We start from the raw sequence: 24,716 nt of genomic DNA on the forward strand, positions 1-24,716 counted from the left end.
CAGCCAACCAGACACGCTATCTCCGACCAGTACAGAAGATCTCGTCCGAGATTGACCTCCAGTTTCAGGTAACCCTCGGAACACTTCCTTAGTACTGACTGATGCAGCTTGTATTCTAGACAGACTCTGAGAAATTATATTGACTTGCTGAGTCAATATTTTGTTCTGAGCCAATATGGCATTCAGAGTGTCAATCTCAAGAACTCCTTTCTTCTGACTTGTCCCATTATTCACAGGGTTCCTTTCAGAAGTGTACATGAATTGGTTATTTGCAACCATTTCAATGAGTTCCTGAGCTTCTGTAGGCGTCTTCTTCAGATGAAGAGATCCTCCAGCAGAGCTGTCCAATGACATCTTGGACAGTTCAGACAGACCATCATAGAAGATACCTATGATGCTCCATTCTGAAAGCATGTCAGAAGGACACCTTCTGATCAATTGCTTGTATCTTTCCCAAGCTTCATAGAGGGATTCACCTTCCTTCTGCCTGAAGGTTTGGACTTCCACTCTAAGCTTGCTCAATTTTTAAGGTGGAAAGAACTTTGCCAAGAAGGCATTGACTAGCTTTTCCCAAGAGTTCAGGCTTTCTTTAGGTTGTGAATCCAACCATGTCCTAACTCTGTCTCTTACAGCAAAAGGGAAGAGCATAAGTATGTAGACTTCAGGGTCAACCCCATTGGTCTTGACAGTGTCACAGATTTGCAAGAATTCAGCTAAGAACTGATGAGGATCTTCCAATGGAAGTCCATGAAACTTGCAATTCTGTTGCATTAGAGAAAATAATTGAGGCTTAAGCTCAAAGTTGTTTGCTCCAATGGCAGGGATTGAGATGCTTCTCCCATAGAAGTCAGGAGTAGGTGCAGTAAAGTCACCAAGCACCTTCCTTGCATTGTTGGCATTGTTATTATTTTCGGCTGCCATGTTTTCTTCTTGTTTGAAGAGCTCTATTAGGTCCTCTACAGAGAGTTGTGCTTTAGCTTCTCTTAGCTTTCGCTTCAAGGTCCTTTCAGGTTCAGGATCAGCCTCAACAAGAATGCTTTTGTCCTTGCTTCTGCTCATATGAAAGAGAAGAGAACAAGAAAGTATGGAATCCTCTATGTCACAGTATAGAGATTCCTTGAAGTGTCAGAGGAAAGGAAGAATAGAAGGAGAAGGTAGAAAGAGAAGAATTCGAACTTATCAAGAGTGATAGAGTTCGAATCGTTGATAGTGGAGGAGTGTTAGTCCTTAAATAGAAGGATGTGAGAAGAGGGGAAGAATTTTCGAAATTAAAGTAAAAGATTTTTAAAATAATAAAAAGAAATTTGAAAATTTGATTGAGATTTTTGAAAATTAAGATTGGGAAAGAAATTAAGTGATTTTGAAATTAGAAATTAAAAAGATATGATTGAAAATCAAATTAAAAAAAGAAAGTTTTAAAATTAAATTTGATTACTTGACTAACAAGAAATTAAAAGATATGATTCTAAAATTTAAAATTTGATCCTTTCTTAATAGGCAAGTAACAACTTGAAAATTTTGAAGTAAATCATTAATTGTAGCAAGGATTTTTGGAAATAATAATAATAAATAAAAAATGGAAAGAAATTGATTTTGAAGAGATATGATTGAAAAGATATGATTTGAAAAAGATTTGATTTTGAAAAATTATGAAGATTTGAAAAAAATTTGAATTAAAAACAAAATCTTCCCTCTAGTGTCCTCCTGGCGTTAAACGCCCAGAATGGTATCCATTCTGCGTTTAACACCCAAAATCCTACCTTTTTGGGCGTTTAACGCCCAGTCAGGTACCCTGGCTGGCGTTTAAACGCCAGTTTTCCTTTTTCACTGGGCGTTTTGAATGCCCAGCTTTTTCTGTGTAATTCCTCTGCTGAATGTTCTGAATCTTCAATTCTCTGTGTTATTGACTTGAAAAGACACAATTTAAAAATTTTTTGAATTTTTAAATGATGAGAAACAATAATAAAAAGAATGCAACTAAGATCAAATAAACAATGCATGCAAGACACCAAACTTAGAAGTTTGTATACTAAGGACTATAGTAATTTGAAAATGCATATAAGAAACAACAAAAGACACAAAATAAGAGAAATTAAAGATCAGAGCACAGAAATCATCAAGAACAACTTGAAGATCAATGAAGAACATAATGCTTATATTCAAAAAATGCAAGAAGAATAAAAATATGCAATTGACACCAAACTTAAAAATTGATACTAGACTCAAACAAGAAACATAAAATATTTTTGATTTTTATGATTTTATAAATTTTTTTATGATTTTTTGAAAATTATATGGAAAAGAGAATAAAGAGATTCAAAATTTTTAATAAGAATTCCAGGAATCATGCAATGTTAGTCTAAAGCTTCAGCAGGACATTACATTCAACAGCTAAATTGATGAGAATCAATTAGCTTTTGTGATGATAAGAACATCACCTTGAAACTCTAGAATTCATTCTTAAAAATTCTGAAAAATAAAAAGAAAAGTACCTAATCTAAGCAACAAGATGAACCGTCAGTTGTCCAAACTCGAACAATCCCCGGCAACGGCGCCAAAAACTTGGTGCACGAAATTGTGATCATCAACAATGGCGCCAAAGACTTGGAGCTCTCAAACGTGAATCACACTTTGTCACAATTCCGCACAACTAACCAGCAAGTGCACTGGGTCATCCAAGTAATACCTTACGTGAGTAAAGGTCGATCCCACGGAGACTGTCGGCTTAAAGCAAGCTATGGTCATCTTGTAAATCTCAGTCAGGCGGATTCAAATGGTTATGGAGGATTGATAATTAAAGATAAATAAAACATAAAATAAAGATAGAGATAGAGATACTTATGTAATTCATTGGTAGGAATTTCAGATAAGCGTATGAAGATGCTTTGTTCCTCCTGAACCTCTGCTTTCCTATTGCCTTCTTCCAATCATTCATACTCCTTTCCATGGCAAGCTTAATGTTGGGCATCACCATTGTCAATGGCTACTTTCTGTCTTCTCAGTGAAAATGTTCTACGCACACTGTCACTGCACGGCTAATCATCTGTCGGTTCTCGATCATGTTGGAATAGGATCCATTGATCTTTTTGCGTCTGTCACACGCCCAACACTCGCGAGTTTGAAGCTCGTCACAGTCATCCCTTCCCAGATCCGACTCAGAATACCATAGACAAGGTTTAGACATTCCGGATCTCAGGAATGGCCGCCAATAATTCTAGCCTATACCACGAAGGTTCTAATCTTAGATTAGAAACCCAAGAGATATACATTCAAGCTTGTTTGCATGTAGAATGGAAGTGGTTATCAGGCACGCGTTCATAGGTGAGAATGGTGATGAGTGTCATATAATCATCACATTCATCATGTTCTTGGGTGCAAATGAATATCTTAGAGAAGAAATAGACTTGAGTTGAATAGAAAAATAATAGTACTTTACATTAATTCATGAAGAACAGCAGAGCTCCACGCCTTAATCTACGGTGTGTAGAAACTCCACCGTTGAAAATACATAAGAACAAGGTCTAGGCATGGCCGTGAGGCCAGCCCCCAAACGTGAAAAGGTCTATCAAAGTATGTATGAAAAGCGTGATCAAGTATGTAAAATACAATAGCAAAAGGTCCTATTTATAGAAAACTAGTAGCCTAGGGTTTACAGAAATAGGTAATTAATGCAGAAATCTTCTTCTAGGCCCACTTGGTGTGTGCTTGGGCTGAGCATTGAAGCTTCCATGTGTAGAGACTTTTCTTGGAGTTAAACGCCAGCTTTTGTGCCAGTTTGGGCGTTTAACTCCAGCTTTTGTGCCAGTTCTGGCGTTTTGATGCCAGAATTTCTATGCTGACTTTGAACGCCGGTTTGGGCCATCAAATCTTGAGCAAAGTATGAAATATTATATATTTCTGGAAAGCCCAGGATGTCTACTTTCCAACACAATTGAGAGCGTGCTAATTGGGCTTCTGTAGCTCCAGAAAATCCACTTCGAGTGCAAGGAGGTCAGAATCCAACAACATCTGCAGTCCTTTTTCAGCCTCTGAATCAGATTTTTGCTCAGGTCCCTCAATTTCAGCCAGAAAATACCTGAAATCATAGAAAAACACACAAACTCATAGTAAAGTCCAGAAGAGTGATTTTTATATAAAAAATAATAAAAACATAATAAAAACTAACTAAAATATACTAAAAACATACTAAAAACAATGCCAAAAAGCGTATAAATTATTCGCTCATCAATGCATGAGAGGTTCTGCACCAAAGAACATGCAGATCATTAATTCAAAATAGTGTGCAGAAGATCAGTGATCCCGGAAGTCATGTTCGATCTGAAAGAAGACGAATATCTGAAGATCCAAGAGCAGATTCAAAACAGAGGCTGGGAAATCCTAGCTAATCCTGAGATGAATGTGGGTAGAAACATGGTCCAGGAATTCTATGCAAATCTGTGGCTGATAGATAAGCAAAGAATGGAGGGAACTACCTTCCACACTTTTCGAACCATGGTCAGAGGGAGGATTATCTACTTCCATCTTGACAAAGTGAGAGAAGTCCTCAAACTTCCTCAACTCCAGGATGATCCAGAATCTTTTAACAGGAGAATGGCTAAAGATAAAAAGTTGGATCAAGTTCTAGAGGACATATGCCTCCCTGGAACCAAGTGGATAACCAATTCAAAAGGTATCCCAAACCAAATGAAGAGAGGAGACCTCAAGCCAGTTGCTAGGGGCTGGCTGGATTTCATTGGGCGATCCATACTTCCCACCAGTAACTGCTCTGAAGTCACTGTCAAAAGAGCAGTGATGATTTACTGTATTATGCTGGGAAAAGAAGTGGAGGTTCATCAATTAATTCCTTGTGAAATTTACTTATTTGAAAACAAGGAATCCACTGAAGCCAAATTGGGTTACCCAAGCTTGATCAGTCTGTTATGTAAAGATGCGGGAGTACAAATAGGTGTGGATGAGTATATCCTAGTTGAACACCCAATCACCAAAAGGGTGATGGATGGACCTCAAGTTCAAGACAACCTCATCAAGAGGAGGGCACATGAGCTCCTCCCAGAAATTCTTCAATTTGACTATTGGATCCGCTTAGAAGCATCTGTCAACAAGCTGCAAGAATCTATGGATCAACTCAAAGAAGAGTAGCAGAATCAGAACAGCATGCTCTGCAAACTTCTCAGAGAACAAGAGAAGCAAGGGCGGGAGTTACAGGAACTAAAGCGCCAGAAGCTGATCCTTGAAGAGCCAGACATCCCACAGATTGAAGGAGCACCTACCCCTTAAAATTAAGGTTGTTGAGTCCTAACTCTTTGATAACTTTTATTATTAGAAACCTATTTTAAGAGTTACATAAGCATTAGTATTAGAGTCTGCATTTATGTTTATTTTATGTCTTATTTTTATTCCATAATCAATAAATTTTAGAGTCTATATCTTAAAGCTATGAATGATTCCATGAATCCCTCACCTTTCTTAAATAAAAAATGTTTTTATTTGCAAAAGAATAAGAAGTGCATGATTTCGAATTCTATCTTGAACTTAGTTTAATTATTTTGATGTGGTGGCAATACTTTTTGTTTTCTGAATGAATGCTTGAACAGTGCATATTTTTGAATTTGTTGTTTATGAATGTTAAAATTATTGGCTCTTGAAAGAATAATGAAAAAGGAGAAATGTTATTTGATAATCTGAAAAATCATAAAAATTGATTCTTGAAGCAAGAAAAAGCAGTGAAAAGCTTGCAAAAAAAAAAGGGGAGGAAAAAGAAAAAGCAAGCAGAAAAAGTCAATAATCCTTTAAACCAAAAGGCAAGGGTAAAGAGGATCCAAGGCTTTGAGCATTAATGCATAGGAGGGCCCACAGGAATAAAATTCTGGCCTAAGCAGCTGAACCAAGCTGTCCCTAACCATGTGCTTGTGGCGTAAAGGTGTCAAGTGAAAAGCTTGAGACTGAGCGGTTAAAGTCGTGGTCCAAAGCAAAAAGAGTGTGCTTAAGAGCTCTGGACACCTCTAACTGGGGACTCTAGCAAAGCTGAGTCACAATCTGAAAAGGTTCACCCAGTTATGTGTCTGTGGCATTTATGTATCCGGTGGTAATACTGGAAAACAAAATGCTTAGGGTCACGGCCAAGACTCATAAAGTAGCTGTGTTCAAGAATCAACATACTGAACTAGGAGAATCAATAATACTATCTGAATTTTGAGTTCCTATAGATGCCAATCATTCTGAACTTCAAAGGATAAAGTGAGATGCCAAAACTGTTCAGAGGCAAAAAGGCTACAAGTCCCGCTCATCTAATTTAAACTAATTTTCATTGATAAATTTGGAATTTATTGTATATTCTCTTCTTTTTATCCTATTTTATTTTTAGTTGCTTGGGGACAAGCAACAATTTAAGTTTGGTGTTGTGATGAGCGGATAATTTATACCCTTTTTGGTATTGTTTTTGCATAGTTTTTAGTATGATTTAATTACTTTTTATTATATTTTTATTAGTTTTTATTCAAAAATCACATTTCTGGACTTTACTATGAGTTTGTGTGTTTTTCTGTAATTTCAGGTATTTTCTGGCTGAAATTGAGGGACCTGAGCAAAAATCTAATTCAGAGGCTGAAAAAGGACTGCAGATGCTGCTGGATTCTGACCCTCCTGCACTCAAAGTGGATTTTCTGGAGCTACAGAAGCCCAATTGGCACGCTCTCAATTGCGTTGAAAAGTAGACATCTTGGGCTTTCCAGAAATTTATAATAGTCCATACTTTGCTCGAGATTTGATGGCCCAAACTGGCGGTCAAAGTCATCCTAAAACTTTCTGGCGTAAAACACCAGAACTAGCACCTTTTTTGGTGTTAAAGGCTAGAACCAATTGGGCAGCATTCCTGGGATCCGAAAAGTCTAAACCTTGTCTGTGGTATTCCGAGTAGGATCTAGGAAGGGATGACTGTGACGAACTTCAAACCTGGGAATGTTGGGCGCAGTGACAGTGTGCAAAAGGACAAGGGTCCTATTTCGACGCTAGTGGGAACTGACAGATGATTAGTCGTGCGGTAGCTGTACATGGTATTTTTCATCCGAGACGAGCAATCTGACAGTTGATTAGCCGTACAGAGATTGTACCTGGTATTTTTCATCCGAGAGGATCATACAGCTTGCCATTGAAGGAAGCCATGCGTGTTTGGAGAAGAAGACAGTAGGAAAGCAGAGATTCAGATGACAGAGCATCTCTGGAACCTCAGCCTGTTTCTCATTACTGAATCACAAGTACTATTTATTTCATGTTATTTATTTTTCATAAATACAATCACTTCTATTATTAATCTCCTGACTAAGATCTACAAAATAACCATAGCTTTCTTCAAGCCGACAATCTCTGTGGGATCGACCCTTACTCACGTAAAGTTTTACTTGGACGACCCAGTGCACTTGCTGGTTAGTTGTGCGAAGTTATGAAAAGTGTAATCACAATTTCGTGCACCACTACCCAATCCTCCTAAAGGAGCTTTGGGAGTAGATTATCGACTATGAAAGAAGGATCCTCGTACCTTAGGCATAAATAAAACTGGTACCATCTATTACCCAGGCGCCAAGAATAAAATTCATGGTCGGAGGAAGATTGCTAGATATCCTCTAGGTGCCATGTTTTCCTAAAAGTTTGATCTTTTAAAATCCTTATTTCCCTTATAATTTCTTTATGTTCCAACTGCTCGACCAACGACCCTAGCAGGCATGGCTCTTGACCGGAAAATGGTCGAGGAAAACTGGGAATCGAAAGAGGAAGCTGCCCCCAAAAGAAAACAAAGTAAAAAATGGGTTAAGGTAGAGGACGATCAAGCGAGGCTACTTTGCCTTCGAAAAAATGGGGAGCTGTAGACATTCTTATGGGAGACAAATCTAAGAAAGTACAAAAATATGATCCAGCTCCTCCTATCATGGTATTTTTTCACATTCTTCACCTTTAATAGTCAACTTAAATGGTGCATATTTTAATGATCTATTTCCTCTTTTAGTCGAAACCTGCCAAGCGTAGCTCGAAGTCTCAAGCTAAAACGCAAAGCTACTCTGAGTCAGGTGTTGACCCATCAAGTGTCGAAGATGAAGTTACCCAACTTCCAAAAGTTACTGTCTCTCTGCCTTTCTTAAGTCCAATTCAACCTACACTATCGACCGCAGCTTCCCATGCTTCTATTGACTCTCCCATGGTAATTATAGTCACCTTTCCTTTCTTTTATTACATTCACATTTCTGTTTTGTAACATATATTTTCCAGTTAAGTTATATGCCTCTACCAATCGATGCTGAGACCCAGTAGGAATCTGACCCTGTTTCGACATCAATTGCTGCTACTTCGACTATTTTTTCTACCTAAAAGCCAATTGAAGTTGAACATGATATGTCTCCTACCGACATCCCTTTTCTTGAAGCTGAAGATCTAAAAACTTTGATGACTTCGACTTTGACCTTGCCAATATCCTTTCGAAAGCTTGACAGGTGTTCATATCCTGGGTCGAGCTGTCTGACCCGGGTTGTTTAACGACAAGTCGACCGACCTCTTCAGGTCAGGACTATCCGACCTCTTCTTTAAGAGCTCGGCCAAATCACCAGAAAAGCCCAAAAAGGGCCTAAACAGAGGAACACGACCCGAATCCTAAGGCAGTCCAAGCCTATAGAGATAAAGGCGGTTCCCTTAAAAGATAAGATAACTCCACTCAAAAGATAAGATAAGATAACTATCTTATCCCCAAAAAGGACCACTCTACAACATTATAAATACGCTGGAGCACCCAGGTATAACTCATACTATGATTCTACACAAAATACCTGCTTAATACCCTTGCTAACTTATGCATCGGAGTCCCTTGCAGGTACCACCACCCTCATGTGACAAAGGATCAGCAGCATTGCCAGTCCAACAAGTCAAACACGACAGCTCCAGCCACCACCCACAAGCCGGACACATCATCTCCGACCAGCACAGAAGATCTCGTCCGAGATTGACCTAGACACCACTACATTCTTCTGCCATTCTAAAGGACAGCCATCAAATCACAGTATTAAGCCATCAAAAGGTCGACCAAACGCGGATCAAACTCAATTTCTACAAAATCGGCAAAGATGAAAAGCGGCAAAAATAGAATAATGCAAGAAGTTATCGAAAGTGATCCATAGGAAAGGACCTGACGAGGTCTTAATAAAAAATGGGTTGCTAAAAATAACTTAAAGACGGACCGACATAAAGAAGTCGGACCAGTCGACCACAATAACCAAAGTTATAAAAAGTAAATCCCTCGAAAGAGGCCTGGCCAGCCCTAAAAAAGAGGATTACTAGAAATAACTTAGAAGGGACCGACATGATGAAGTCGGCCCAACAAAATCACAAAGTTATAAAATTAATCCATAAAAGAGACCTGACAAAGGTCTAAATGAAATGGATTACTAGAAATAACTTAGAAAGGACCGACATGATGAAGTCGGCCCAACAAAATCACAAAGTTATAAAAAGTAATCCATAAAAGAGACCTGACAACGGTCCAAATGAAATGGATTACTAGAAATAACTTAGAAGAGACTGACATAATGAAGTCGGCCCAACAAAATCCCAAAGTTATAAAAAGTAATCCATAAAAGAGACCTGACAAAGGTCCAAATGAAATAGATTACTAGAAATAACTTAGAAGAGACCAACATGATGAAGTCGGCCCAATAAAATCACAAAGTTATAAAAATTAATCCATAAAAGAGACCTGATAAAGGTCCAAATAAAATGGATTACTAGAAATAACTTCAGACAAATCGAGATGAAGAAGTCGGACCAAAGCTGTAGAATTATAAAAAGTAAATTTGTAGGATTTACTAAAAATAATTCGCAAAAACATCGATCGACAGAAGATATGCGCCATAAAGGACTCCAAATTGGACCCAGAAAGCCATAACCTCAATCCACAAGTATTAAAGTACAAAGGCAATCATAAGGGGTTGGAAGACAAGATTCCAACACCCTGAAGATTCCTGGAAAGTGCTAAAGCAAGCAACCGACAAGCATATCGCAAAGAAACAAGGTTGTTATAATAAACAGACTCAAGAGGCCGCTTGAAGCCGACCCCAAGAGCCTGAGAAACTACTTTCTTTTTCTAAAAATAAAAGCAACCAAAATATCCAAAAGTCAAAGTAAACCACCAATTACAGAAATAAAGAGTTCAAAATCCCACAAAACCGGGCTATACACAGACACATCAGAGGAAAGTTACAAAGGATCCAAAGACTTCCCAGTAGCAGCATCTCGGGGTAAAGGAGGATGAGTCTGAAGGGGTACCGCATCTAACACCCATTATCCCGGTTCAGGATCTGGACATCAGGATCGGACTCCGACTGACCGACCTCAACTGCTGTAGTTGTGGAACGCGGGGCAACAGAGGCTTTGGCAGATGGCGCACGAGGAGGATTGACATCATTATCATCATCATCAGAGTCATCAGGGACAAGCTTGCCATCTTTTACAATGTTGTCCAAACTAAAAATGGTGAGGTCGAGCTCAGGCGCAAGAACTCGGACCTAATCCTTCAAGTTCTCATAAGCAGCAGTTACACTGCCCACAAGATGGCCCTGAAGCTCGGCATAATCAGCCCGAGCTGATTCTAAACTCTCCCCAAGATCCATCATCTCCCTATAAGTCAAGACATAGCTCTCCTTATGCTTCAGTGATATATCCTCAACCAACTTTGCAGAAGCCACAGCAGTAATAGCTCGAGTCTTCTCACTCTCCAACTCTTATTCCAGCTTCGCCACCTTCACCTCAAGCTCCTCCTTCAAACCCTTAATCCGGTCGAACTCTGATTTGGCCTCTTCCATAAAAGCTTTGGTTGCGTGAATGGGAAGATCTTGAGCAGTCTGATATAAAGCTGCTCCCATTTGTGCCATCTTAATACTACTCCGAGTGATGAAATCCAAATGATGAAGAAGGGAGACATCGTCAATAGGAATAACACCATAAGGAGTAATTTGTTGATCAACAAAACCAACAACATCGAAGTCGGGAGTATCCAGATTAAAAGGTTCCACAGTTCTTTGTCTTTTTGGAAGAGGGCTGACAGAGAGAGAAGAGGTAGCAGTAAAAATCTGGGGGATCAACTAAACGGACCTGAGGTGTAGGAATCATCATCCTCGGCCCAGCAGTATTCAAAATAGGCTTCTTGGGAGGAACCTGAGAAGATCCTTCCCCAGCAACTTTACCCGAGACATGCTGTGCGGCTGTAGCCTTTCTCGCCTTCTTAAAGGCCTTCATGGAATCATTGTTTTTAAACATCTCTGAAAATACACAAGAATCCAAGTTATAAACTCAAAAGAAAAGGAAGGAACTCGACAAAATAAACAAGTATGACAAAAAAGGAAGTCGACCCCTGTTCACAACCTGGGTCGAGCTATCCGACCCGAGATATTCAGTGACAAAGCGACCGACCTCTTCTGGTCAGGCTATCCGACCTCTTCTCAAAGAGGTCGGCCAAATCGACAGGAAAACTCAACAAAGGGCCCAAATAGAGGAACACGACCCACATCCAAAGGCAATACAAGCCTATAGAGATAAAGGCGGTTCCCTTGAAGATAAGCTGACTTCACCCAAAATAAGATAAGATAAGATAAGATAAGTAACTTATCTTATCAGAAAGGTCAGCCCATACTACTATAAATACACTGGAGCACCCAGGTATAACTCATACTCTGATTCTACAAAAAACCTGTTTAATACCCATGCTAACTTAAGCATCGGAGTCTCTTGCAGGTACCCCCCACCTTTCGGTGACCAAGGATCAGCAGTACAGCCAGTCTAACAAGTCGGACACGACAGCTCCGGCCGCCACCCACCAGCCGGACACGTCATCTTCGACCAGTACAGAAGATCTCGTCCAAGATCGACCTACAGTTTCAGGTAACCCTCGGAACATTGGCGCCGTTGCTGGGGAATCTGGAAGTCATCCCATCACCATGGTGGACGACCACGACAACGACCATGACTCAGATCTAGAAGACAGAACACCGCACAAAAATGCGGGCAATACACTAAAAGATCCCCCAGAATCTAACGGGGACAAAAACTCATCAAATCCAGGAGTGATTGAAGCGCTTCAAGATTGTTTAAAACAACTGGAAAAAGAAACCCAGCGCCAACATGAAGTTGAGAAGGATCTACAAAGAGAGGTGAGGCGACGTCAAGAATTTGAAGATAAACTTCTAAAACTCGAAACTGATCTCAACACCAAAACTACTTGGTTCATCCCTGAGGACAACTCACGCAAAGACCAAGATCCATTCACTAGGGAAATCATGAAAAATAAAATTCCTAAGGACTTCAAACTCCCAGATACGACTTTGTACGATGGCACTACAGATCCCAACCATCACCTCAGCAACTTTAGAAGCAGAATGTACCTCACCGACGCCTCCGACGCCATTCGCTGCAAAGCTTTTCCAACAACTCTCACGAAGACAACAATCAGGTGGTTCGACAACCTACCTCCAAAGTCCATCTCAAGCTTTAACGACCTAGCCTAAAAATTCCTTGCCAGATTCTCCATCCAAAAAGACAAGGCTAAGCACGTCCCCAGTCTACTAGGAATCAGGCAAGGAGATCGGGAAAGTCTTCGCAACTACATGGAGAGATTCAACAAAACATGCCTAGACATACAAAGCTTGCCAACAGAGGCCGCCATCATGGGCCTCATCAATGGCCTACGAGAGGGACCTTTTAGCCAATCTATATCAAAGAAATATCCCACATCTCTGGATGAGGTGCAGGAGCGAGCGGAAATATATATCAACATGGAAGAAAACTCTCGGTTGGGAGAAACCTCAAAATCCGGATTCTCCTACCGAGACAAAGATAAAGAATCCAAAAAGAAGGAAGATCGACAAGAGGAAAAAATTAAAAAATATCACAATTACACTCCTCTTAGGGTATCCCTGGTAGATGTCTACAAAGAAGTCTGCCATACGAAAAAAATACCCCCCGCTCGACCCCTCAAAGGCAAAAGAGGAGGAGGAAACCGGAATGAATATTGTGAATACCATCGAATCCGTGGGCACTCCACCAACGAATGCTTTGACTTAAAAAACATCATAGAAAATTGGTGAGAGAAGGAAAACTAGATCGGTTTCTGGCCACCCGAGATGATGAGCAAAGAAAGAGACGAAGGGATGAAGATGTCGGACGAGCTGAGCGAGCAACTCGTACACCAGAAAGACACGTCCACAAGATACACGTCGAATTTGCAGGAGGAGAAATCTCCAAATCATCTCGCAGAAGATATCTCAAAGAAGTATATCATGTCGAAGGGAAGGAGGAAGCACCCGACATCCCTGCAATCACGTTCACCAAGGAAGACGCATCCGGTATCATCTCAGGACACGACTGGGATACGTGTCACTACATACAACCTTCGGAAAAGGAAACCAATCCAGAACACTCAAAATAGACTACATCGTGGTCGACGTGAGTTAAGCCTACAATGCTTTAATAGGTCGGACAACACTAAATCAACTCGGTGCAATAGTCTCAACTCCACATCTATGCATGAAATTCCCAACTACAGAAGGGATAGCTACGATAAAAGCAGATCAAAAGATGGCACGCCGTTGTTATAACGAAAGTCTAAACCTCAGAGGCAGAGGAGAAGAGTTCTATACAATTGAGCTTGGTGGAGTTCAGAGACAAGAAGAACTTCATCCACAGCCCGAAGGTGAAGTAGAGAAAGTTCAGATCGGAGACACCTCGGATAAAACAACCAATATTGGCACGATCCTGAAAGGAAATGCAAAAGAATTACTAGTACAGTTCTTACAAGATAATGTTGATCTCTTTGCATGGAAAGCTACAAACATGCCAGGCATAGACCCCAAGCTAATGTGTCACAAGTTGGCGGTCTATCCAGGATCTCGGCCGGTACAGTAGAGACGAAGAAAACTTAGGCCAGAACGATCCCAAGCTGTGGAAGAACATGTACAAGCACTACTGGAGGTAGGATTCATAAGAGAAGTCAAGTACCCACTATGGCTAGCTAACGTCGTCTTGGTGAAAAAATCAAATGGGAAGTGGCGAATGTGCACCGACTACACTGATCTCAACAAAGCCTGCCCAAAATATCCTTAACCGCTCCCAAGTATCGACGCTCTGGTAGATGCTTCATCCGGATATAGATACCCCTCGTTTATGGATGCATATTCCGGATACAACCAAATCCCTATGTATCCACCAGATCAAGAAAAGACCTCGTTTTAACACCAAAAGCAAATTACTGCTATATACGTGGACAACATGTTAATAAAGACACAAAGTAAAGAGACATTATTGTCCGAACTGGCCCAAGTGTTCGACACTATAAGGAAGCATGACATGCGACTAAATCCTGCAAAATGCACCTTTGCAGTAGAAGCGGGCAAATTCCTAGGTTTTATGCTCACACAAAGAGGAATTGAAGCAAGTCCAGACAAATGCCAGGCCATACTCAACATGAAGAGCCCAACTTGTGTCAGAGAGGTACAACAACTCAACGGGAGATTGGCAGCCTTATCCAGATTCTTAGCAGGATCAGCGATAAGATCTCTCCCCTTCTATGCCACTTTAAGGAAAGGAAAGAAGTTCGAATGGACAATGGAACGCGAGCAAGCCTTCCAGGATAGCAAAAATTTTCTGGGACGACCACCTATCCTAACTCGACCACGAGAGGAAGAACCACTCGTATTGTACCTTGCGGTAGGAAGTCGGGCAGTAGCCTCAGCACTGGTTCGAGAGGACGACAAAGGGCAACAAACTGTATACTTCATTAGTAAAGCGCTGCAGGGATCCGAGCTGAACTACCAAAAAATAGAAAAGTTTTCCTATACTCTCATACTAACATCTCGACGACTTCGCCCGTACTTCCAGGCTCACACCATTAAGGTTCGAACCGACTAGCCCATAAAAGGGATATTACAAAAAACAGATCTAGCAGGCTGATGAGACGCAGAAGCTGGTGAATTAAAAATTATTAAAATGGTTACGTTGCAAGTATAGTTCTTAACTCACCGAAAATCTGCCTATCAATTTAGAAATATGTCACAGAGAATTAAATTAAAAATTACTGGGAGTTTTAAGTCCCAGGTCGTCTCCCAACGAGTTGCAGAAAAGTGTGCTATCTTATTAATCAGATGTTCCAAGAAGTTGAGCTAAGTAAATTGGAATGTAAATTGAGGAAATTTAAATAATATGAATAAAAGCCTTGACTGGGAGTTGATTGGTTGGAATTTCTATTATTGGTGGAGGGATTGTAAGATTAATTTATAATTAATGGTTGCTCTGTTTGGTTATCCTTTACTATGTAAGGGAAAGTCAAACAAGTTGGAATGCCAGATCTGTTCACAAGCTGCAACCCACTTAGTTCAAGGGGATTGGCGTTGGTGACAGGATAACAATCCAATAATTAACCCAATTACAATTTTTCTTTTAATCCTTCCAACTCAAGAGTTCATTTTTAATCAACTCCCCATCAAGTAAGGAAACTACTCACACATTGTAAATAATAAATTCATAGCATATGAAAGGGAATTAAAAGAAGACATGATTATTGGAATTGAAATTGAATTAAAAAGAAATAATCCTTGCATTAATTAATCATAAAAGTATTCAAATAACAAAATTGAATAAAACAAGGAACATGGAAGAATGAAACCAAGTTAAGAAAACAAACTAGAATGATAAAGTCTTGATGAGGAAAAATAACTCTTCCCAATGTTCCAATGCTAAGACCAATTAAAATTCTAAAACCTAGAGAGAAAAACCTAAGAGAGTAAAACTAGATCTAAAACTGTTTCTGAATGAATCTGTTATTTGTTTCTGTATGTTCTCTGACTCTAGTCTGCTATTCCTGGCCAAAAACTGGGCCGAAATAGGTCCAAAATCGCCCCCAACGAATTCTGCAGATTATGCAGATCGCACATGTCACGTGATCGCGTCATCCATGCGGACGCGTCATTCGCGCTTTTCCTCGCCACGCGTTCGCATCGTCCACGCTACCGCGTCGCCTGAGCTTTTCCAATCTGCGCGGCCGCGTGAGCCATGCGGCCGCGTCGCTGCGATTTGCTCTCCTTCGCACGGTCGCGTGAGCCACGTGACCGCGTCACTTCTCGCTGGTTATCTCCTCAAATTCTTGTGTTCCTTCCATTTTTGCTAGCTTCCTTTCCAATCTCTAACTCATTTATGCCCTGTAAAGTCTGAAACACTCAACACACAGATCACAGCATCGAATGGAATAAAGGAGAATTAAAAGTAAATAATTAAAGTCTCTAGGAAGCAGTTTTCAAACATGTAATAAATTCAGGAAGGAAATCTAAATGCATGCTAATTTAATGAGTAAGTGAGTAAGGATCATGATAAAACCACACAATTAAACACAATATAAATCATGAAATAGTGGTTTATCACAGGCAGAATTTTACAATGGGCACAAAATGTTGATGTGCACCCTTTTACGTCGAAAACTCAGGGCACGCGGCCGCGTGGGGCACGCGGTCGCGTGGGAGGCCATGATTCCCATAGGACGCGAACGCGTCAGGGACGCAGTCGCATGGGCCGATTTGTGCCATTGGCACGCCTCCAGCCACGCTCCAGCCAGACTCTCTGTTCGTTTATTTGTTTTCTCCACCCCCTTTGCGATGCGGACGCGTCACTAATGCGATCGCGTCGCGAGGCGAAAAAAAAAATTTTTTTTTAAAGAAATATAAAGACATGTAAATGAAAGAGCACGAAAGCACTAATAAAGAGAAGAGTTATTAAAGAAGAAAAACTAAAAGTGAAGAAAAGAACGATCATACCGCGGTGGGTTGTCTCCCACCAAGCACTTTGCTTTAACGTCCGTAAGTTGGACGCTCCACTAGCTCAATCTGTTGCGATGTGGGGATCTTCCAAACGGAAGATTTCTAGTTCTTTATTTTTCTGCACATTCTCACCATGGTACAGCTTCAGGCGTTGTCCATTAACCTTAATAAGTTCAGAGCTTGAAGGATGGCTTAGGTGATAAACTCCGTACGGTTCAGCCTTCTCTACTCTGTATGGACCTTCCCATTTTGATCTCAACTTACCGGGCATGAGCCTTAGTCGAGATTTGTAAAGGAGGACAAAATCTCCAGGTTGGAACTCTTTCTTCTTGATATGCTGATCATGTACAGCCTTCATCTTTTCCTTGTATATTCTGGAGTTCTCATAAGCTTCTAGGCGAAGGTTCTCCAGTTCTTGCAGTTGCAACTTCCTTTCAGCTCCGGCATTCTCAATTCCCATGTTGCACTCCTTAACTGCCCAGAAGGCTCTGTGTTCTATTTCAACTGGGAGATGACAAGCTTTTCCATAAACCAAGTGGAAGGGACTCATCCCAATGGGTGTCTTGTATGCTGTTCTATATGCCCACAATGCATCTTGTAGCCTGGTGCTCCAGTCCTTTCTATGGGGCTTTACTATCTTTTGCAAGATACGCTTAATTTCTCTGTTTGACACCTCGGCTTGCCCATTAGTTTGGGGATGGTAAGCGGTTGCAACTTTATGGATTATCCCATGCTTCTTCATCAATCCTGTTAGTCTCCTGTTACAAAAATGGGTGCCTTGATCGCTCACGATCGCTCGTGGTGATCCAAAGTGACATATAATATGGTTTCTCACAAAGGAAACAACAATGTTAGCATCATCAGTGCGGGTAGGAATTGCTTCCACCCATTTGGAAACATAATCCACAGCTAATAATATATAAAAATATCCATTAGAATTTGGAAATGGACCCATGAAGTCAATGCCCCAAACATAAAAAATTTCACAGAAAAGCATATATTGTTGAGGCATCTCATCCCTCCTGGATATATTACCAAATTTCTGGCATGGGGGGTAGGGTTTACAAAACTCAGCAGCGTCTCTAAAAAGAGTAGGCCACCAGAATCCGCAGTCTAAGATCTTCCTAGCTGTTCTTTGAGGGCCAAAATATCCTCCACTCTCAGATGAGTGACAGGCCTCTAAAATGGAATGGAATTCTGATTGAGGCACACAACGTCTAATTATCTGGTCAGCTCCACATCTCCATAAATATGGGTCATCCCATATATAATATTTAGACTTGCTTTTCAGCTTGTCTCTTTGATGTTTAGAAAAATGTGGAGGAAATGTGTGGCTAGCTAAATAATTAGCGACAGGTGCATACCAAGGGACTACCTCAGATACTGCTTGCAGGTTGTCAAAAGGAAAATTATCATCTATAGGAGTAGAATCATCCTTAATATGTTCAAGGCGACTCAAGTGGTCTGCTACTAAATTCTGATTACCACTCCTATCCTTTATTTCTAAATCAAATTCTTGTAACAGCAGTATCCAACGTATAAGGCTTGGTCTGGATTCCTTTTTAGCTAATAGATACTTTAGAGCTGCATGGTCTGAATACACCACTACTCTAGTACCAAGTAAATAAGCTCGGAATTTATCCAGAGCAAAAACAATAGCAAGAAGCTCTTTCTCAGTAGTAGTATAATTGGACTGGGCAGTGTCTAAAGTCTTAGACGCATAGGCAATAACAAAAGGATCCTTACCTTCGCGCTGAGCCAGCGCTGCTCCTACTGCATGGTTGGAAGCATCGCACATGATTTCAAACGGCTGACTCCAGTCTGGTCCTCTCACAGTTGGGGCTTGAGTTAGAGCAGTCTTCAGCTTATCAAACGCTTGTTTGCAATCCTCACTGAACTCGAACTCAATATCCTTCTGCAGTAATCTGGATAAGGGAAGTGCCACCTTACTAAAGTCCTTAATAAATCTCTTGTAGAAACATGCATGGCCAAGGAACGAACGGACTTCCCTCACAGAAGAGGGGTAAGGTAAACTAGAAATAACATTCACCTTTGCTGGGTCTACAGAAATACCATTATTAGATACCACATATCCTAATACAATCCCTTGTTTTACCATGAAGTGGCATTTTTCGAAATTCAATACAAAGTTTGTGTTAACACATCTATCTAATACTCTAGATAATCCATCTAAGCAAAGGCTAAAAGAATCACCATAAACGCTAAAATCGTCCATAAAAACTTCCATACAGTCCTCAATAAGATCAGAGAAAAGACTCATCATGCACCTTTAGAAGGTGGCTGGTGCATTGCACAAGCCAAAGGGCATTCTCTTATAAGCATAAGTCCCAAAAGGACATGTAAAAGTAGTCTTTTCCTGATCCTCAGGAGCTATATGAATCTGGAAATAACCTGTGTAACCATCTAAAAAGCAATAATGTGACTTACCTGACAGGCGATCCAGCATTTGATCAATGAATGGAAGTGGGTAGTGATCCTTACGGGTAGCTTGGTTGAGACGCCTGTAATCAATGCAGACTCTCCAAGCATTCTGAACTCTAGTTGCTATGAACTCTCCATGCTCACTCTTCACTGTAGTGACTCCAGATTTCTTGGGCACCACTTGTACTGGGCTTACCCATTCCCTGTCTGAAATGGAACACTACAAAAAAACAAATTTAAAATGGCATTTATATTATGGTGGTATTAAAAAACCTCCATAATATTTGAATATTATGGCATTTTATTATGCTGCCATAATTAATTTGTATAAAATGAAAACTTTGGTAATTTTGGCGGTTTTAACAGCCATAATCGAAACCCATCTTTTAAAAAAAAAGATCAAATAAAACCCTCCTCCAACAAAGAAAAACCCTAGCCCAAAAACTCATTACTGTTGAAACTATAGCGTGCTGCCAACCAAAACCAAAAACGAAGACCTGTGCTCTGCTCCGGCGACGATCTGCTCCAGTGACTGCTCTAGCGACTGCTTCGGTGATGATCTGCTCCAGTGACTAATCCAGCGATGATCTTCTCAGCGGCGTTATCCTCCGACGAGATTGTGTGCTCTCTCCAGCAACGATCTCCTCTAGCAGGTTCTCCTCCATCGGCGCGTTCTCTTCCGGCTACAATCTCTGTGTGAGAGCAAGTTTGATCTTCTTTCTCTCTCTCAATTTTCTACTCTTGTAAAAAATACCTAAAAATTTGAAATGAAAAATCAAGTTCCAGAAACTTCGTATAAAACTATGAGATCTGTTGCGCAAGTGTTTCTTCCAACGTTCTTCTCCGGCGGCGATCTCCTCCATTAACGCTTCTCTTCCATTGATGAGATCTATTACGCAAGTGTTTCCTGCGGCATCGAGTTGTGTTCTGCGATTTCTCCATTTCCATCGAGCTTCATTGAGCATCTAGGTTAGTGTACAAATTTGCATTATCTTCTTCTGTTTACTCATGATTGGTAAATATGCCATGTTCTATGCTAACAATGACCATGTCTTTTTCTTTAATTCTAGGTTTTTGATTTTCTTCCTTGTCAGAAGAAATTGGAGGTCAGGCATTCACAAAATTTTCTTTTAATTTTGTTTGTATGTATGTTAGATGATTATGGATTATGATGATATCATGTTTGAGCTCCATTCTCTGTTCTATTCTTCTTCCCTCTGTTCTATTATGATGATATGATGATATCTTGTAAATTTATATATTTGTTAGCTTTAATAATGTTGATTTCTGACTTTTCTAAATTTATATATGTTTAATGCTTTGACAGCTTTCTGAGCACTTGAAGAAATACCTTGGTACCAGGCATGAATTAAATGGAGGATTTACATGGCTCTCATTCATAGAACAGAAGACAACTTAGAGGCATCTAGTAGGGGAATGGTTAATATAAAAATACCTTGGGAACATATTGATAATTTAGTGTTACCTCTCTACAACCTCTTTTTTGTTTTGTTTTGTTTTAAATTAAATTGCTCTGCTGTATATTATTTTGATGGTTCAGTTAAGACCCGCAAAGAAGCCAAACGAATGGCCTTGTCGGATGCTATTGCCTCTGCAAAGGCTAGAGTGGAAGGCCTTAAGGCAAGCATTTAGCAGCAGCAGACAAAGAAACAAGACTTTGTGGAATTTCCTGCTCAACAGTCCTTTGGTAATGACCTTTTTTTTTGCATGTGGTTGCTAGTGCTAGTGCAGCAATCTCTTTATGTTCCTCTTTCAATTAAACACAAGTACAAAGTCTCTTTATGTTCCTCTTTCAATTAAACACAATTAAAATATCAGTAAAATATCAGTACTAACTAATGGATTGTAAAATTGTTCATAATATCAGGTTTTTTCTTTCAATTTTTTTCTGCTTACTCAGATTTGAGCTGAATATCATATAGTGGGGTTGAGCAATTTGAAGTAAGCTTATACCTTTATGTCATTTTGGGTTTCTCTTCTTGTTTTTAATTTCAGTGAATGATCAACTAAGTTAGATGATCAAAAGAATAATGTCTCTGCTCAATGAAGTGTATTGATGGATCTGTGTTCTGTTTGTGCTTAATATTTTTAACAGTGGGCTTCTCAGAAAACTTTGGGTAGTTCAAGTGACTGAATTTGAAAGTTTTAGTTTGGTTTGTTGGTTTGTGTTTTTTTTTTTGGGGGGGGGGGAGGGTAATGGGAATATGGGTATTGAAGTACATGAAAAATATGTGTGAAGATTAATTTGATTGTTAAGGCGTGAAATGAAGGAAAATTGCTTAAAATATGTTCTGTTATATTTCTGCTTTTAGAAATTGGTTAGATAGTCATTAATGATAATGAAGCTTTTCAGCTAAGTTTTGTTCATGGTAGTAGACTTGTAAGATGCGTCAAACTGGTACTAATTTGATTTAGTCATTTTTTATGGGTTTTGCAGGGCTGTTTGATGAGAAAGGAAAGCTTCTTGGTTCTTCTAGCAGCCCAATTCAGATATGGAAAGATGGTGCTTTTGTTGAGGTACCTTTTATTTATATATTTATTTTTAATTTTCAATGGAAAATTCCTAGGTTTCATTTATCAATTATTATCATTATACATTGATGGATGAAGCTAGTATGCAATATTTGGGATTTTAAAAACTGTCCTGCTTATGTATTTTGTTGATCTTACGAATGGGGAAGGATGGTTTTGAAGCTTCCACTTTAGTTCCCTGAGTTAGATATAAGTGGTGATTTTCACTTTAATTTTTTTAATTTATGTTTATATTTTATAATGTAGATTCATCTTTTTGTGCTAAACAGCAATCCTCCACAGATATATGGCTTGCAATCTGTGCAGCTGTAAAAGCAGCTTGCTCTCAAGCAAAAGTTACACCTACAGAAGTAAGAAGTCTAGGATTTGCAACTACTTGTTCTCTGGGTATGTAACATTTCTCTTTACATGACATATTTAATTTGTTTATATAATGACTCTAGCTGATTGTTTATGAACTATATAACAGTTGCAGTGGATGTCGATAGTGCACCTGTTTCAGTTTCTTTGGCTGATAATTCAAGAAGAAATGTCATAGTATGGATGGATCATATAGCTTTAGAACAAGCTGAAAGGATCAATTCCTCTAACTCACCTGTATTACAGTATTGCGGTGGAGCTGTTTCACCTGAAATGCAGCCACCAAAGGTACCATCTGAACTAATCCCATTATTTTAGTCACTGGTCAGCATACATAATATGCTATGCTAAATATCTTTTATTCTTTTAGGCATTTTTCTCCATAGATGCTATTTTGTTAAAAAGGTTTTTAAGTGTAATGCAATTCATACTCTTTATGGCAATGGCTATTGATGGAAATAAACATTGGATATACAATTCAATAATTTAAATGCTAAAAAAATATATTTTTTTCATATATAAACATGAATGAAAAGGCACCATAAAATTAAAGAAAGGGCACTCAACTAAGCACGCATTTGTTGGCCAATAGATATCCACCTATAGCAGCAGTAAATTCATTTATTTCTTTAATTTTAACATTATTTTATATTTTGATCCATTCAGCACCACGCAGGCTCTAAACCTCTCATCTATGTTCTTATTGATAACATTTATGTTGCGCTACCATTAGCTGCATTGCTTAATTTTTTGAGTGGTAAAATATTATGACAATTGAAGAATACTGTGTTCATGGATTTTTGTAATTAGACATGTGATGAGACAAATCTAACGTACTTTTTAAGGTATAAAAAACTAAAGCATATAAATAATTGATCATCCTAGATTATGTTTTCTATTATGTAGAATCATTGCACAGAATTAGAAAATCTTAAAACCATGTTTATGTATCTCATTTTGGATGCTATATATGAACTGTAATTTGTAGTTTCTTTTTTTGCTTTTTTTTTGTAGTTTCTTTTTTGGTTTTTTTGAATCTATCCGGAGAATCTAAAGGCCTGAGCAGAATAATATGAATTTTTACAGCAACAGGATAGCTTATCTTTTAGAGAAGGTAATTAAATTTTCTGCCTTGCCTCTTCTCACATTGTTATTTATTATTTATTGCTACTTCCACTTTGCACTTGGTATATGTATCTATATCTTGATCTATACATTTTGCTACTTTTCAGTGTAAAGAGATCATGAATTTTGTGGTAGCACCAAGCTGAACAAATTATTTTCACTTTAATCAGGTTTGTCCAAATATGTCAGGCTCGTTATAGGTGTCACAGATCTTTTAAATATTACAAATGCAGATGAAGGGGGAAGATGGCCAGGAGAGAACTCAGGAAACTGAAGATGGTAAATTTCTCTAGCTATGATTATGTATTAAGAATAATTAGTTGTGAATTTTGTAGTTTCAGTGAAACTAGTCTCACTTGGAGGAATAACCAACAAAAAGGGAAATAACTTCATGTTTATTCATTCTTATTTTAAATACATGGTTTATCCATCACCAAAAGATTCTATTTTTGATGTAGGCAAGTGGGCAAAGGTTGAGAGGATCAAGAAGAGGATGAAGAAGGGGAAACAGAGAAAATTCCAAAGGTTGAGTTGGATAGGTAATGTATAATAATATTGTAGGTTGCTGAATGATTATTTCTAGATGGGTGGTTCCCTTGAGATTTCTCAGATTTGTGTTGGTAGGTAAGGTGTCTGGGTTTTGCTTCTGCAGAAAGAACAGGATGCGTTGTTTCATGCTCCTCATTAGGCAACAGTTACAATATCTCTTGGGAGGCACCGTTGGACGAGCCAGCGAAGCAAAGGATGCTTAAGGTTAAGGAGCCATTGAGTTTACTTATGACGTAATTGCAAGGAAGTGGAAGCATAACAAGAAAGGATTTGCTCATGAATTTTGACAATATTTACCTTTGTTTAATTTAAAGCTCTTGAATTATGATGGATTCCATGACCGCGTTATTCTATTGTTAATTTAAAGAATAATGTTGGCATTAGGTGCTCCTCTTTTTTATCCAATCAAGTTTCCTTTGATTGTCTTCCAATCGACTTTACCCTTTCTTTGAATCTTTCCATTACTTTTAAGAAATCTATTTCACAAATTTGTTGCTTGATCAAAATTAAGCTGTAGGAGTAAAAGAAAACAAGTATAAGGAGGTCATAAGAAACTTGCAAGCTTGGTGTTCCTATTTAAAATAAGAATGAATAAACAACTTGAAAATATCACTTTAAATAGGTGGTTTTATTTTTATTTTAAAAAACATAAAATTGTCATTATAATTAGGTATAAACGGCGGTTAGAAACTTCCATTTTAAAAGAAAATGATGTCATTATACTCTGGTAAAAACGGCGGTTAGAAACCCCCATTTTAAATGAAAATGGTGCTATTATATCCTGGTAAAAATGGCGGTTAGAAACCCCCATTTTAAAGGAAAATAATGCCATTATATCCGGTAAAAAACGGCGGT

At 39.0% G+C, this 24,716-nt stretch overlaps 1 protein-coding gene and 1 non-coding gene across 8 annotated transcripts; both read left to right on the forward strand.

Annotated features, from left to right (window-relative positions):
* Positions 1-408: 408 nt before the first annotated feature.
* LOC148546339 (small nucleolar RNA R71) lies at positions 409-516 on the forward strand. Its single transcript, XR_015901776.1, has one exon. It is a non-coding gene; the product is annotated as a small nucleolar RNA R71 (small nucleolar RNA).
* A 19,176-nt stretch (positions 517-19,692) lies between these two features.
* LOC107618978 (uncharacterized) lies at positions 19,693-24,292 on the forward strand. Of its 7 annotated transcripts, none has more exons than XM_088499619.1 (12): positions 19,693-20,243; positions 20,345-20,380; positions 20,602-20,714; positions 20,836-20,982; positions 21,733-21,812; positions 22,110-22,214; positions 22,297-22,475; positions 23,202-23,301; positions 23,420-23,482; positions 23,546-23,591; positions 23,771-23,851; positions 23,965-24,292. In XM_088499619.1, exons 3-7 carry the CDS (start codon positions 20,661-20,663, stop codon positions 22,313-22,315), a joined length of 405 nt encoding a protein of 134 aa, XP_088355745.1. In that variant the 5' UTR covers positions 19,693-20,243; positions 20,345-20,380; positions 20,602-20,660; the 3' UTR covers positions 22,316-22,475; positions 23,202-23,301; positions 23,420-23,482; positions 23,546-23,591; positions 23,771-23,851; positions 23,965-24,292. The 7 variants fall into 7 exon arrangements, with proteins under 7 accessions (XP_088355745.1, XP_088355739.1, XP_088355738.1 ...); XM_088499618.1 differs by having other exon boundaries at positions 19,709-19,970; positions 20,055-20,243; positions 23,420-23,591; positions 23,937-24,292; XM_088499614.1 differs by having other exon boundaries at positions 19,709-19,970; positions 20,055-20,243; positions 23,420-23,591.
* The last annotated feature ends 424 nt before the right edge of the window (positions 24,293-24,716 follow it).

The sequence above is a fragment of the Arachis ipaensis genome, chromosome B9, assembly GCF_059453495.1.
Source record: "Arachis ipaensis isolate K30076 ecotype BB chromosome B9, ASM5945349v1, whole genome shotgun sequence".
NCBI classification, from domain to species: domain Eukaryota; kingdom Viridiplantae; phylum Streptophyta; class Magnoliopsida; order Fabales; family Fabaceae; genus Arachis; species Arachis ipaensis.

What these genes read in the sequence shown, in the direction of transcription:
- LOC107618978 (XM_088499613.1), top strand. Translation starts at nt 20,661, where the DNA reads ATGGCTCTCATTCATAGAACAGAAGACAACTTAGAGGCATCTAGTAGG. An exon ending in AGGCATCTAGTAGGGGAATG is followed by an intron (nt 20,715 to 20,835) that starts GTTAATATAAAA and finishes TTGATGGTTCAG; the next exon opens with TTAAGACCCGCAAAGAAGCC. An exon ending in TCCTGCTCAACAGTCCTTTG is followed by an intron (nt 20,983 to 21,732) that starts GTAATGACCTTT and finishes TGGGTTTTGCAG; the next exon opens with GGCTGTTTGATGAGAAAGGA.